At 38.7% G+C, this 16348-nt stretch overlaps 1 protein-coding gene across 1 annotated transcript in view; it reads left to right on the forward strand.

Annotated features, from left to right (window-relative positions):
• UNC13B (unc-13 homolog B) overlaps positions 1-16348 on the forward strand; it is a 199008-nt gene that overhangs the window by 32415 nt on the left and 150245 nt on the right. The window contains 2 exon segments of the mRNA XM_032441195.1: positions 1974-2044; positions 5174-5231. Of these exon segments, the coding sequence (XP_032297086.1) occupies positions 1974-2044; positions 5174-5231 (129 nt within the window).

Raw genomic sequence — 16348 nt, forward strand, 5'->3', positions numbered from 1 at the left:
CCCAGGTCTCTGCTCTAAATTGCAGGTTTTCAAGATGAATTGTTTTGGCTGTGACCTTTAGTACCTCAGTTTGGGCTTTTCTTCATCATTTACAGGTGTGATGCTGTCAAGGACAGAATGCCATAGATTTTACTTCAGTATTTAGATTGCTTGAGATCTTTTTTGGAGTTTCTTGTCCTCCCAAATCTCATCAAGTCCAGCGCTCTTTTCAGCTAATTGCTGACTTCTTTTTAAATCCACTCTGTTTTAGATATCCTTTTAGTGTCATCCCTGATTTGTGCAGAGTCCATCTAAGTGCACTGTGCAACTGTGGTCTGCAGCACTGATGATGAAAAGCAGTTATGCTTTCCTACAAATTCCGTCATTGTGGAAGACCCTCTCATATTTCTCCTACCTTGTTTTTTAATAGCATGTGATAAGAAAGCAGTGTAGTTTACATCAGAACGGAGAAACTGATTCTGTGTGTTATGGTTAAAATAAATTACTTTGGTCTCCCTGCAAGAAAGATTTTCAATTTTCTACTTAATGTAGGTATTCTTGACACAGGTACTAAGTTTCTGGTGCCCTAAAACTTTTTCAGGTAGGGCCTATATTGTCCCAACTTCTCCAGTTCTTGCCTACACATATTGTTGAGGCTGTAGATGGAGTAAATCTTGTTGCAGGAAAGTAAACTCATTTAGAAGCCAAGATGGTTACAGCTAAGTAGGCACGAGTATAAAGAGTTGCAGAGGATGGGAGAATTGGTTGAAATGGCAGTTATTTAAACTTCATTTGTCAGTGTCTGGGACAGTGAGGATTCTAGGGCTGGTGCTGTCCAGCTGGAGCAGTCCCTGCCTCTGCTCCACCATCCTGTATGTGTTATGAAGTTTCTGCACTCGTGTAGTTTTGGCATGGCATCTGAAATTCAGAGGCCATGGTGTCAAGACCAAATGAGTACAGTCAGCATGATGCTGTGTGGCTTAGTTTCTTTTTTTCTTTTTCCTTTTTCCAGTGGTTTTTACATCCTTTCCCCCCTATCCCTAGGTAATTTATTTCATTCACATGGACTGAGGGACTGAGTGATGCTTTTCTTTTAGTGGGTTATTTCCCCAAGCGTTGTGCCCTTTTTGCTCTATTTGTTAAACACAGTTTGTACCTAACTTGCCTTTTGTGAAGCTAATCTGCATCTTATAGGGTGCCCTCTGGAAGACCAAGTCTTGAGTAGCACAATTCTCTGTTTCCTTCAAAACATTAGGACACTGTATTACTTCAGAGCATGGAATAGAAAATAGTTGCCAAAATAAAGGTGTTAATGCTTGCTGTCTGCTGCCAGTAATTAGCCTGTTAAATCTACTAGATGAAAGGGATGTTATTGTTCAGTTCCTGATGAACTGCTTTGTGGTAAAAAAACAAAGCAAAACAAAACTACAAGAGCGTGCATCCATATGAATGTGACAGTCTTATAGCTGTTTGTTACCTCGCAGGATCTAGGTTATCACCTGCAAAGGAAAACAAGACTTTCTTTTTTTGATGTGTTTGTGTAATACCAAGTACATACGTACGATGTGCCATCTAAAAGGAGTCCTTGTACTTTTGAGGTTATAAAAGCCTCCAGAAGAGTCACTTGATCTTGCTGTGTGCTATTAAGCACGTAGCAAATGTATTATGATGAAATGGTTCTTTGTACAATGATTATTTGAATTAAATATGAAGTAGTCTTGTTCTTTCCTACCTTTGTCCATTGTGCATTTGGTTAATTGGTTTTAAACATGAAAGTAATGTAAGCCTTGAACTGCGTTATTATTAAGAACATTTATTTTCCATCTGAGTTCTAATGTAGCTAATATAAAGCAGTTCTATTGCTTCAAAATAGTATGGGTTATTTATTTCTTTTGTGTTGTGATCTTGGAATACTCTCCTTGTTATATTCCTTCCGGCAATAGATGCAAACTTGCCTGGCTAATAAGATGGTACTTCATATTCTTTTGCTGTAGATATCCCCGAAGAGGAAGCCAGATATTGGACCAGAAAATTAGAACAAATAAATTCACTGGGAGATGATGAGGTAAATATCTGAACTGAGGGGTGAATGCAGTCCTGAATGCACTATATCTTGCTTTTATTCTTTATGGTGGATCCTTATGATGGAGATAACTATTAAATGCTAATGTTAACAGGTTTTCTGTGAACTGTTTACAGAATGGTTTTCTCAGGTTTACTGTCATCATTTTTCCCCATGTTTCTCCTCACATAGTGAGAACTGCTCTGTTATTGTGTGTTACACACAAAAGAAAGTTAACATCATAGCATCATAGGGTGGCTTGTGTTGGAAAGGTCCTTAAAGCCCACCCAGCCCCAACCCCTGCCATGGGCTGGTTGCCCCCACCAGCTCAGGCTGCCCAGGGCCCCATCCAGCCCAGCTTCGAGCACCTTGAGGGATGGGGCACCGCAGCTCTCTGGGCAGCAGAGTCAGCACCTCGCTGCCCTGTGAGACAGGAACTTCTTCCTGGCTTTTAACCTGGATCTCCCCTGTTTTTGTTGAAAGGAATTCCCCCTATTCTTGTCAGTCAGACTGTTGTTCTTTATCCCATGAATGACTGAAACATTTTTTGGCAGACTGTAGTAACTGCTGTTCATTTGTGAAATCAAATATTTTTGCACTTAGCTTCCTTTTGAAAGCAGACAAAACTCTCTTGAAACTGATGGAGGGAAAACTTTTGTACTCACTTACTAGTGATTCAGTTTATGAATCTTGGACTGTAACGCCTGCTAGCTATGCCTTTGGTTTCCTGTGTTTCCTCAGTTTTTACTTGGCTAAACCACTACAAAACCAGAAATTGTGATTCTTGAGTTATACTATTAAAAGCTTTCTTTATCCTTCATGCTATTGTGCTATCTGCAAAATAAGATTTGACTAATGTCTCTAGTGGAAGTTTGTTGTTTCTTACGTCTTATGTGTTAATGTCAACACTGTGGGTAGGAAAGTGGTGCTTGCTTATATTCTCAGTGAGGCTCCTTCCTTAGAAAGATAACTTGAGAAATCTACTGTCAGTGTCTTCAGGAATTTTTTGCTCTGGGATTTTTTATCTCTTACACAAACCTTTTTATTTGTGGATAGGTAATGTAAGGTGAGTTTTCTTCTTGACAGAGGACAGCATAATATCTGGATGGATAAAAAAAAAACTGCTTGAAGGTGATCTCTTGCACCTTCTTTGAACTTTGAGGATGTATTTGAGTTGATAGAAAACTCAGTCTGTGATTTGGCTTGTCAGTGATAACTGCTGCGGTTCTCTCCTGCTCCTCTGGACTGTAGCAGTCTGTACCGGGTACTTCAGTGAAGCACAGGTGCCCTCTAGTGCCTCAGTGAGCCTGTATGTGCTGAAAGGTGTTCTGAGCATTGATGCTCCCCTTCCCTGAAGTGTGGTCTATCTGCATCCTAAGTGTATGCTTTTATCAAAGGCAAGTAACAAAACAGTGTCTCAGTGCCAGAGAGATCACAAATTTATTATGGATATTCAGCTTCATCAGTGAGAATGTTAAAAATGAAGGAACACTTGGCCAGTGTCTGAAGGTCTCACTTTCTTGCGTATTTCCTTTATTTCCAGTGCCTGCATCAGTATCTTGTATTTCACAACATTTGATTCATTTTTCTTCTGTGGATGTCAGTTTTATTTTGAACCTACCTACGTCATTTATGTAGCAAGGAATTCAGCAACTTAATTGTCTATAGCCTGGAGAAAAATAACTTGTTTGCTCTAAGCAAACAAGCCCTTTGTTGTGAAACCAGTTGGGAGCAGGTTTATTTGGAGAAACAGAATGACCAGTCCTCATTCACCCAATGCTACTCAGCCCTACAAACCTTTCCTTCTGTGTGGTCACTTTTGGTCACTGTGGTGGTATTTCATACAGGAAAATTTTCTCTCTTCTGGGCATTAAGTTTAGCTATCTTTGCATGAGACAGTGGATGAACAGACAGATGCTGCAAAACAGTCTTCATGATGCAGGTTTGTTCAAAGTTTGCACAGTGTCACAAAATGCTTTCTAATCACTATTCCTACAAAGAATGTTCTGTTTTCTTTTGGAACTTCTGGTAGCCACTGGGCTGATGTCTTAGAAAGGGTAAAATACTGTGGAATTTTAAAAATCTGAGTATGTTCCTTCGGAAGCTTTTACTGTCCCATGCCACTTAAATTGCTCATCAACAGACTTTCTTTCACCACTTTGTCAAACAATTACTGCTATGAGATCCAGCATTTCTTTTCATAACTCTGTATAGCTCGTTGAGCTTGTACATTTTAGACAGCATGGATCTGAAGTTGGCCATAGCACAGGCTGCAGATTTTCATCCTCCATGTATTGAGCAACTCATCAATTCCTTAACAAATGTATGTCTGGCAGCCCTGTTTTTCAAAACACAGTACCGGTTGCAAGGGCACTTCCTTTGTCTTTGGACCCCTTTATTCCTGGCAAAGACTGTTCTTATTGTTTTGCCCAATTGTCCTGATTTTCTCTTCTCTTTGTAATACAACACAGAGAAAAACAAAATACAGCAACTTGCTTTCCCGTAGGGAACACTTTGATGCAGTAACAAACAGCTTTGTGAAAAATCAAAGCTGGTTAATTGAAATATGACCGTGTTTTCTAATTTATTATTAAATGAGATGCAAAAACTTCTTCACTTCAGACATACAGTGGATCACAGAAGTGTTTGTATTTGCTGGGTAGGCAAACATTGTGCTCTTACCCTTCTGGGCACACTAATTATCCAACCACTTCAGTCTTCTAGTGCAGTGTTGCTGTGAACATTTGTTTTTGAACCGCTGAAATTGCAGTGGAACATATAAAAGGTAAATGGACTTTTGCTCAGTTCTGAGCTCCCTATAACAATGACTCTGTGGGTACAGGATCTTTTAGATGTCTGATTTGAGCTCTATGGACTGATAATAGTGCCTGTGCTTGTAGTAAAGCAGACTTTACCTTAACCAGATGTGCAGTTTTTTAACATCTGGTTTGGGCATGAAAAGGAGAAGGCATCTGGGAATAAGTTTTAATGTGGATATTAAAGAAAATACTCAGCACTTAGATCCTGATTGTTTTATCTGAAGCGTGATATATATTATTCTGAAAACCATTTCATAAAATGACCATTTCTTTTCTTAATATTGTTCCTTTTTTTCTTTTTTTCCCCCTTTAGTATTCCTTTCAGGAGGAGGTCCAGAAGAAACCATTGCCCAGTGCTGCCTCCCAGTGTTGTAAGTTAGACTTCGCATTTTCCTCTTCCCTTCTCTCCCCCCCCTTTCAGTGTATTTCATTTGCTTGTTTGGTTAGTTATGAAATGGTGATAGATCTGTGCTTTTTTTAAAAACATTCCTGATATTAAAGCTAAGGTCTCTGTAGCAAAATCTTCTGTTTGTTATGAAAAAACTGTCCCTAAAAATGTTGGTTTATTGATTCTGATGCTAGAAACTGAAATCATGTATTGGAGTCTGTAACTTGTTTGTGTCTTCCTGTGTTAGGAAAACAAAGTGTTCAAAGTCACCTGGATTGTCAGACCCCTTTAATACCAATGCAAACAAGAAATCTGGATGCTGAATTTTCTTCATATTACTGAGCAAGGCTGTGTTCTCATTAACATCTTGTGTTGAATATTATTTTTGTTACTTTAAAGTTTTAAGAGGAGAAAAATAGGTGGGTTTGGAAATCCTGCCAGTAGTGTGTTTAAAATGCACCTGAGCCTTTTAACTTGATATTATTTATAATGCTATGCTGATGGATGATGAAAAATACTTTACTAATTTCTGCTTATCCCCATCTTGCTTTTTTTGGACTTCTAAAATAATACAAACTATGTTTGGTGGTCTGCAAAATTGGATTTCTGAAACGCTGCTTTTAAAATATGATGGATGAAAGCTCAGTGATATCTTTTATGAATGTAGTATCTACTTAGGCAGCACTATTAATAAAATTAAAGTTTATAATTTAAACAAATTGTTCGTCCTCTACTTAAATCTCTACAAGTTTTGCATATCGAACTCTGCAGGCTATTTATCCATTAGGTTAACCATAAGATCTCTACAAAGCTGTTAATGTTAGAAAATGGTAATTACTGTTTACTTTTTTTTTTTTTTTTTAGGGAGTGAGTAAAACTCATTTTTATGTGTGCTTTTAATATATTACTTTAAAACTGTTATGAAGAAAACATGGATGCTATCAGTTATCCAGGAGATCTGAAAGTGCTGTGTAGCCGCTGAATGCACAAAGCTATATGAAAGCATGAAAACAGTGATACTCCAGGCAGCATCTAATGTCTGTCTTTCTTTTTCTTTCTTTTTTTCTTTTTTTTTTCAAGAGCATTTAAAGAATAAAGTGATTTTTTAGAATAAAGTCAGGTATGGAAGGACACAATTGATTTCTAAAGAGTACAAATAAAAATGCTTTTGAAGGAAGTGAAATAAATCAGCCTAAATCCTGATAGCACAGTGTGCAGAAGTCTAGACGTGAGAAGACCAAAGAAAAACAGTCTGATACAAAGCATCTAAGTAATGAGAATGCAGAAATAATTTTCCTTTCTCTTATCCCTTAACTTTGCTGTGAGTCTGGTGTAGCTGTGTGTTCTAAATATTGTGAAGCATAGGTAAGCCAGGAGGAAAGCTGCTGCGTAGGGAAAGTAGCTACACTTATTTCCATGGCATGGTACTTTTACATCCTCAAGCTTGTGTCCTTCCTGGAGGACCAGCTCACCTCTTGCAACTCTAAAGAGCAGACCTACAGCTGACCTTTGTGTTTCCTATTAATAGGCTGGAAAGTGACATTTTACAATAATGAAGTGAAGGACACTGATTTGAGCAATTCATATCACATAACAATGAAATCTTTCATGGGATTAAAACTGTAATTAGAATGGCAGTGTTATATATTAAATAGCACCATGTGGCTAATGTATTTAAGAATTTACCAGTAATTCAATAAAATTTGTGGCACTGTGTGTACTTCTGCTTATCTGTTGCTGAAGAGAATCTGACGTCTGTGAATATCTTGTTTGCGTGGTCAAAGATGAAATAGTCATTTAATATAGAAGTAGTTTGGAAAAATGAAGTCTCTCTGCATTACTCTGTGAAGAAGAGGTGTAGTCCTTTGGAACTTGAGAATTCAGCACAGAAGATGCATTGACTATGTCTTTGTATTGAAAACTGCCCTGACCTTTGCATATGACGCAGTCGCTCAACCCCCTTTTTTATAGGAACAGAGTGGGTGTCCTTCCTGCACCTCAAATGCTCTAAGCACATAATGTTCTTTCTTAACATGTGGGTAAATAATTGATAGATGTATTTTTAGGTGTAATAAAAATATCCTCAGGAACATTTGTAAGGCTTGTTCAGTTTTCCACCATGATGTGCTAGATGAGATCTGGTTGCTGCTGCTAGCAGGATGTGATCATCTGGATTGCAGGACTGCATGTCTAGAAGGAGCAAAGTCCAACTAAGTATGAACAGCGCTTGACCCATTAGAGTATTGCCCTCCAATGCCTCAGCACCGTGACTGCACTCCTTCGGGTGCTGTGTGACAGCTTTGTGTCCATATTTGTGGCACCCAGCCTGCACCTGCTGCTGGAGGTGAGGCTGCTCAGCACAGAGGGGACAACCCCTTCCTCACCTGGTGGCAGTGCTGGACCTGAGGATCTTTGTTCTATTAGAGAAAATCCTGCTCTGGCAGGCAGGGTTAAGTTCATTCAATGTGAAAATACGTATTCTTACATGTTTACATTATAGTTCTGCGCCTGTATTCTCCATGTACATCAGACCCCTTTCTCAAACCACTTGCTCAAGACTGTTTCCTTGTCTTTCTGGGCACATCTTGTGTTGTACTGGAACCAGAGGTGGCAGAAAGGTGCAGCGACATGTAAGAAATGTTGGCTGTTTCTAAAAGCCAGCTTCTCATCTCTGGGATGGCTTCTCAGTTCTGGTGATGCCAGAATTGCTGCTGCCTTAGCTACCTTTCTCATGGTATCATGAGAAATCTCAGCCCAGACTGGGTCCTCTAGATTTTCCGAAGATTCTGGATTTTTCAGTTTTGTCCTTAGGAAAATAAGACCCACGATAATTGATCTAATTCAGGATTTTTACCTATTCTTAAGTAGGTATTCTTGTGCAGGTAGTCTCTTCTAATTTAGCTAGGAGCTTCCTGCGTCTTTCTTCCTTATACTTGTTTGTTTTATTTTTACCTTTCAGCTTCTGTCCATCTTTGAATGTTTCTCCTACCCAACAAGATTATATGCTACCAGTTGATTTAAATTCTGGTGATCCCAGACAATAAGCAAGGCACTGTAATGCCAATGGATTCCATAATTCCAGAGCCATAATTCTTAATTTCCAGATCCCTCACTGTTGAATAACTGTAGCATCCTCTTAATTGGCTTTTACCCACAAACTGAAATTGAATGTAAATTAAAAAGAAAGCAAACTTTTATTGCCCGGAAATTTACTTCAAATGAAGCAAATGGGAAAAAAAAAAGTTATTTGATTACTTACATTTTATTGACTCAATAAATGTCTATGTTATTTATTGTTGTGTGTATAGATTTATTTTCCTAGCATACTCAACATCATTTCTAACAGTATAAAACTTCATTATAATTCATACGTGAGTCACTCTGTCAGTGTTTTAAATGAAGCTCTGATTTTGAACAGAGAGCAGTCCAAATGATGAGAAAGACAGAGGCAGCAGAGGATGAGAAAGGTACTCTGTATCCTTGGGGAGAATATTTGACTATCTTGGTTAATATCAGCTACTGTAAATACTACCCTATGCCTTTTTTCAGACAGTTTACAGATCTGGCAGAAAGATGGTACATTCAGAATAATTATCAGAAGAGATAATCTACCTGCCACTGAGTCAACCAGTTTTGCCTGTCTATCATCTTTGTCTGGTAAACTTTCAGAGAATGCTTTACATTCCCTCTTCTACATAACTTATGTCCTGGCATCTGTGGTGTTTCCTGTGTATGTCTTTCTCTGTGTTTTCTTTTTTTTTTGCTTCATTTTGTTTTGTTTTTTTTGCAAGAAGGTGGATTTGTTACTTGCCTCTGGATTGTGAGTTGATGCAACAAGGAAAGAAATAACTGCTCTGATTTGCAGTCATGTCAGCAAAAACAACGGGAGCTACCCTGTCCTTGATCTGCCAGCAGATCAGAGAGAAAGGAGCAAGACAACATCTAGCCCAGGAGAATAAAAAAGAGCTATCTGGAATACGTGTTTGCATGTGTGTAGGCAGGAAAAAAGTCCTGCAACTTTGTTTTTGATCCATAATTTTAATGTCGTGAAGACTGACAAAATGTTTTATGCGCAGTATAGGAAAGAATAGGTGGCATTTCAGACCAAATCTGTGTTATGTTGACCCTTCTTTCCCACTAATGTTGAAAGAAATCTGTTTTTGCAAAGTGTGTGAGGAAAGTTTCTGTTAGCATTGTCATATTAACCAGTGTTTTTAAAGAACCAGAAGCTATTTTTGAGAGTTTTGATTGCTGTTGTCCACTACTTCTCTTTTTATTACCCCAGATTATACAGATGATCCGAGATCATAGAATCACAAGGTTGGAAAGGACCTACGAGATCATCTAGTCATCTAGATGGTTTATACATTCCTCCTCATTAACTGACATTAATGATGAGATTTTTTTTTCCTATTAAGTAACAGTATTGAAAGAAAAGTCTAGACTGGGCTTTCAAGTCAGTGCACTATCAAAATGATTTTAAACATGTCCCAGCTTAACCATTTTAATTGCTTTTAGAGGTGTATATCTGTAATGCTGCAGTGCCAGGCATTGTAGTTTCGCTGAGCTCTCCTTGTTGTAGAGACACACATGCTATATATACATTCTATACTTAGATACACTCTATATATTTTTGCAAGGTATTTTTTTCCCCGAGGTTTCTAAACTGCTTCTGCATTTAGAAATAGGAGAGGCCTGCAGCTACCTGCATCATCTGTAGACCAGGGCAATATGAGAAGAGTGCTGAAGATGTCATTGATCATGTTAACCTTCTCATGAGTTGGCATTGTATGAGTGGAAGCATGATAGGTCTGCTCAAAGATCTTGCTCTGAAATGTCTGCCTACAGTTTTAGGCTAAGGCTGCTACTCCTTAGAATACATCTAGGAAAAAGTATTCAGTACCTGAAAGTTAAAAATGCTGGCTAGCTTAGCAGATATGTGGCTTTACTGCTGATCCTGTAGATGTACTTGTTTGTTTTCCCTGAGAACGTGTAATATTATGAAAGTCTTTGACAAGGAAGTGAAACTTTGACTTTTAGATAAGTGCAAATGTTAAACCTCTTCTTGAAATGCTCAACGCTGCTAAAAGGGACATATTTTTCTGTAAGTGGAAAAACAAAAAAAAGAAAAAAAGGTAAATGCTTAGTTACTCACTCAGGTTTCATAATTTGTTTAGTGCTTTTCTCAAGTGCTTCTTTTTTTTTTTTTTTTTTTTTCCCCTCCTGATGGAATTTTTTTAATGGATTCTGAAACTTCATTAGTCATCCTTAAATGTCGTGGCAGCAACAGAAAATTAATCTGAAATTTATGAGTGTTTATTTTCTGAATTTAGAGGTATTAAGCTGATAAGAAAATTATTGCCCAGCTTTGTACTCAAGCCACAGATGTGTCCTTGAGTGTGGCCTTGAACAGTGGGTCTTATAGTGAATGTCCAAGGTTGAAACTCGAGAAAAAGAAAGGCACCAGATCTTCTCTCAGCAGCTGTGCGACATTACATTAGTCTTTCCTTTATCCACACAGATATTGCTAGATAATAAGTTGCAGTCTAAAGTTGTATCTCAAGGAGGTGTATAGAAAACTTCTGTTTGTTCTATTGTTTACTAATCTCTTAGTGGGTGTGCCTAGAAACTAAAAAGACATGACCGATCTGTTAGCAGTGGAAGAAATGTTATGAGATTTCTATCATAGCTAAAATTAACAATTACTAAAATGAACAATTACTAAAATTAACAATTACTGCCGAGGTCTTTGTAGTTATTAATGAGTTGCACAAGCTTGTAATAACTTTTTGGATAGCCTTGATGATTTGATGGTGATCCAAGCACTGCTTAAATTCTCAGTTCTGTGTTATTTTGTTTAGCCGTAGTAAAGATGGCTGGAAAGGCCATTTCATTTACTGAAATTAAAATACTCCAAAATTTCAGCATGAAGCAGGAACTCCATCTGGAGTACTGGGTACTGGCTTGTGGCCCCCAGCACAAGAAAGTGCAGGTCCAGAGGAGGTCCACTAAGAGGATCAGAGGGCTGGATGAGGTCTCCTGTGAAGAAAGGCTGAGGGAACTGGGCTTGTTTAGCATGGAGAAGAGAAGGCTCTGGGGAGAGCTCAGTGTGGCCAGCCAATACTTGAAGGGAGCTTATAAACAGGAGGGAGAATGGCTGCTTACAAGGGTGGGTAGTGATGGGACAAGGGGGAATGGTTTTAAACTGAGACAGGGGAGGTTTAGATTGGATATTAGGAGGAAGTTTTTCTCTCAGGGTGGTGATGCACTGGAACAGGTTGCCCAAGGAGGCTGTGGATGCCCCATCCCTGCAGGCATTCAAGGCCAGGCTGGATGTGGCTCTGGGCAGCCTGGTCTGGACCCTGCACATAGCAGGGGGGTTGATACAAGATGTTCGTCGAGGTCCTTTTCAACCCAGGCCGTTCTATGATTCTGTGATTCTATGACTAATCTGGAGTAAACTGATTAAAAACAGGGAGTACTAAGCAGGTGGAAGAGGCTCCAGTATGCCAGTGCTCATCCCTTCCAGCTACGTGCTCATTTCTCCCCTGTGCTTCGTAATCTCATTTAGGGCACAGGTTTTATCCCTCAGTTGTAGTGTTCCAAAACCAAGGTGGAAAACGTGATATTGGTGTGGAAACACTCTTGGTTATCCTGAAATCTTTGGTTCTAAAAAGCTATTTTAGACTTGTATTCATTAACATGCTGCACGTACAATTTGAAAACTAAATCAAATAATGGAAGAAAGTAAATTTGTACTTAACCTAAGATCTGTGGATGCTGTGTGGAGGGTATTAGCCAGGGGGAAAGGGCACACTAAACCTAGAAAGAAAAAATGACCAGGACCTGCCTGTCTTTGTATTCTTTAAACAGCACCTTTTATAAGCACCAAGTACACTGTAATTTCTGGAAATCACTTTGCCTTTATAAACATGCTTAGACCTTCTCCGTCTTCAGTCAGCATGGAATATAACAGGAGGATTAAACAGTTTATCAGCATGACTGTAAGAAGTGGACGGCAGTAAATGATAATGTTCTGATGGGTGAGATGCAGCACAGCTGCTTTTAGAGACTTGTAAGCAGCAGCAAAACAAAATGACATGCAGGAAATCAAATTAGTCTGCATTAAAAACATGTAATATTCTGCTTTTCTACAGTGTCCCTGCTGATCCAGTCTTGACAGTGTGAAGTGGAGAGGAGGAGTTCCTCCTTGAATAGTTGCATAATGGAGGCACAGAGCGAGCATATGTTATGCTCAGCTAGCTGTGGGAACTTAGATGTATTTTATAAAATGTGTTAATGACAAGAATGTTGTATCATCCAAGGCACCAGGCTGCTGGCATCGCTTAGTCCTTAATTGGAGGTTTATATGAAACCTCATTTTTCAGTACTGAAACTTGTGAATACAAAATATGGGTAACTGAGTTTTGCTCTTGGTATTAAAGAGCTCACAGAATAAACAGTCTAATTTGTCTGTACAGTTTTTCCATTGTTATTACATTTTATTGCTGTATGTTTTTAGAATTATAACTTTCCATGATCTATCTGTCTGGACTTATTGGTCATTTCAAATCAAGTTTGTACAGGCTTAAATTTGTTCCCAGAAGTGATCTGGAAGTTACTTTTTTCCTTCTCAAAATGAGGTTATGCTTTGTGCTTTTTAATTTTTTTTTTATTTTTTATTTTTAAATTTTTTTTGTATGAAGCATAAAAACAGCTTGAAAAGGCTAAAAGAAGTTCTGTTTTCATTAACCTTCAAAATATCACGACTGTCAGCCCAGGTCTTCTGTGATTATGCTGAAGGACTGAGATACATACTGTTAGCTCCTGAATGTTAAATGAAGCAGCATATGTGTTGAATCTTTAATAAATTCGTCTTTTATCCAAAATGTTAGATGCTGAAGTGAAGTGGGTGTTAGTAAAAACAAACAAAAGCAGAGTTTTTAGATTGTGTCAGGAATAATCCCCGAGTCTCTCTTAGTGCATCTCTTTCTGCTTACTCCTGCAGTGTTTTCTTCCTAGTCTGTCTCTGGTTAACATCTATGCACACACACACACACACACACACACACACACACACACTTTATGTATAACCCACCTTCTCAATATGAAAGCACTTGGAGGATAAGGAGATAGTTTTTAAAGGCAGCTTTCTTTCTCTTCCCCTTTACCATCAACTTGCCATCAATGGCTATGTATTATCTAAGCAATAATCTTTGAATGGCTTTTAAAAGTTAGTGCAGTTTTCATGCTGTGTGTATGGAGCCTGGTAACAGCAGTATAGGGAGGTGAGTAGCTGCCTCAAGAACATCTCTGTCAGTTTGGGGACTTTTGCCTACAGCAGGTTGTAATATTTCTCCTCTGAGGATGGACCTTGTTTCCAAGGCTTGTTTTCAGTGCTTTGTGGTTCTCTTGTTACTGCTCTGCTTACACACCGCCATCCCTGCCAACCTTTCTTTTACACACTGTTTTCCAGAAATGCTTTTTGAGCATTCTTTGAGTTCTGAGACTTTTCTTGGAGTTGTAAGTTATGTGCGTGCTGCCGTAATGCTCTGAGGTTTGGGTATGTTTGGTAGTTTGGTGGTTTGCTACCATCGTTGTCATCCTGAGATGCCATCCTGGGGTGACAATGTGTATAATGAAAAGCTATAACCTTACCTCTTGAATTGCTGGTCAGCTTTAGCATGAATTTGTTGTCACCCTCAGCATGGAGAGATCTGCTTGCTGTTAGAGAACTTCCATGTGGTTGTTTACATCTGTGGGGTGCTACGAGTTCTCTGAGTTTTGTACCAGTATGTGTCTAGCTAAGAAAGCACTCTTCCTTGATGCTAATTTACATGCATGAAGACAATTCTTCTGCTATATTTACTGGTGTGGTGCTTTCACCACTGAGTTCTCTGGAAAGAGGAAAGGTGAAACAGCTTTTGCCGCTTGACTTGCAGAGTTCTGGACGAGGTTGCAGCTCTGGCTCTTCACTGAACTCTGCTTTCTGGGTCATTCTGCTTGTAATCATAATAATTTGTGCACCAGGGAGCAGTGCTTTACTGCTCTGCCTGAGAAGGATGTTGATAAGTATTTTGTCTTTTAATGTTAATTAATACATGATTCCTTAATCTCTATTGGTCTTCACCTAGACAGTGAACAGTAAATCCCCAAACAAATAGTACCGTATTTATAAAGGAAAAAATATATATATCTGTTTTTCAAGGTTGTAATCTATAGAGCATTTTAAATACATGAAAATATGCTTGTGGTTTGCTTTTCTAAGCTTTCTTTTCCCATTCCATTTATTTTCTGCCATTTGTGTCACACGCAGGCAGCTGGAGTTATTTCGGATGGGGAGAGCAGCTGAGTACGTAACAGTTCAATTTCTTGCAAGTTTCTTGATCCTGTAGTGATGCAGCATGCTCCAGGATGAGGAAAGTGGGAATATTCATGCATATAGAAAGTCCGCTCTGCTGTATTTTCTTTCACTTCCACTGAATTGAATCTTCATGTTTGTGTGGATGGCTGTATGATTTTTTTTTTCTCCCTCCGTTTAGCTTTGTTTTGGCTGAGTTGCTTGTGCTTTTTCTGGAATTTGAGGAGAAGACTGAATTGGAATATTCCTCTTTTCCTGTAAAGATGATTCCAGTTTTCTTCTTGTATGTATTATCTGTGTTAATCTTCATACTCATGGAAGCTTACGTCCATGTTCAGAGTAACGGAAAACTGCAAGTGGATCCATAGTGATCATTTTGGTAAGATATGTAAAAACACTGGAAGTGATCAATGAAATTCCAAAGACTACAGACAGGACCAAATCTGAACATGGAGGTGGTTGGCAAACATCAATGAGACAGAGGATTGTAGGTTTTGTAGTGAGTTCGAGCTCAGTGAGGTGGTGTCACGGCAAAAGTGATAGGGCTTTATTTCATTTGATGCTCGTCAGGCCTGAAAAGGTAAATGTTAATACCACTGCTGTCTGATCTGCAAAGCACCTGGAGACTGCTTGATGTGACAACTTCTGTTGAGGTCCCACAGCTCCAAGTTTGTATTAATTTGCCCAGTAAACATGCATGAAACATCTTTACTTTCTGGAATTCATATAGTTGCAACAGGCAGTGCTTCTGCTTAAGCTACACTGCATGGCTTCTGCTGCCTGTAGGACCTGCAAGGATTGATCCATTGGTAATGAAATGAGGGTATCTGTTCCTTGTGTCAAAACAGACAGTGAGGGTGTTGCTGAGGGGAGCATGCAAAGCATAGTGATTGCAGCCACTGCCACAGGAAGCGGCTGATTCCTGCTGCCTGATGCTTTTCTGTTTTTGACATAAAAGAATTCAAAAAGGATGCTCCTGCTATGGTGCAGTGATTAAAATCTGATGCTTAGCTAATCACAGTGAATTTCAATAACTGTATTTTTTTTCAGGTCTTTAAATAGCTAAGAAAGGAAAAGTTTTGCATCTGTCTTGTGCCTTCCACTAGTGACTTCCCCATTTCTTCTCTCATAGCATTTTTGTCCTCCTTGTTTTCCTGTCTTTGATCAAACCTTCAATTCTTTAAGCATCAACAGCAGTGAGTGACTGGTTCATTTTGTACATCTTGAGTGTCTCTGTTGTGTGGGGTAATTCTCAGGTGTGTGATATGATAACCAAGAATTAACGAAATTTTTGTTTACTACTAAATCAAAAAATATTGGTTCCCCACGTAGCTTGGTTTTTCAATTTTATATTTTTTGGGGAAATGGGGATGTTTAAGCATTGGTGCAATTCAGGAACGCAGGGGTGTTGTGTGTAGAATACTTTGCCTTTTTCTTTGGCAGGTTGATGTGGTTTTTATTTTTAATATCTTTTCTTTCTTTCTTTTTTAAAAAGGGAACTTGTACTTCTCCCTCCCTTTCATACTTGGTGTGCTGTCCTCTTTGAAATCATGTTAGCATCCTTTTAGAGAGTCTTGGATCAACATTTATGATGTTTCCAAGCCAAATCCATTAGCTCAGCATTGCCAAGAGAAGTACACTTAAAACTGTCAATTTACAAGTGGAAAGAAAGCAGCAAAAACAGCGTGTTAGTAGCTGGAAGATGTTCTTCTAAGTGAAGATTTCTTGTAAGAAATGCA

Source organism: Coturnix japonica, chromosome Z (assembly GCF_001577835.2).
Source record: "Coturnix japonica isolate 7356 chromosome Z, Coturnix japonica 2.1, whole genome shotgun sequence".
NCBI classification, from domain to species: domain Eukaryota; kingdom Metazoa; phylum Chordata; class Aves; order Galliformes; family Phasianidae; genus Coturnix; species Coturnix japonica.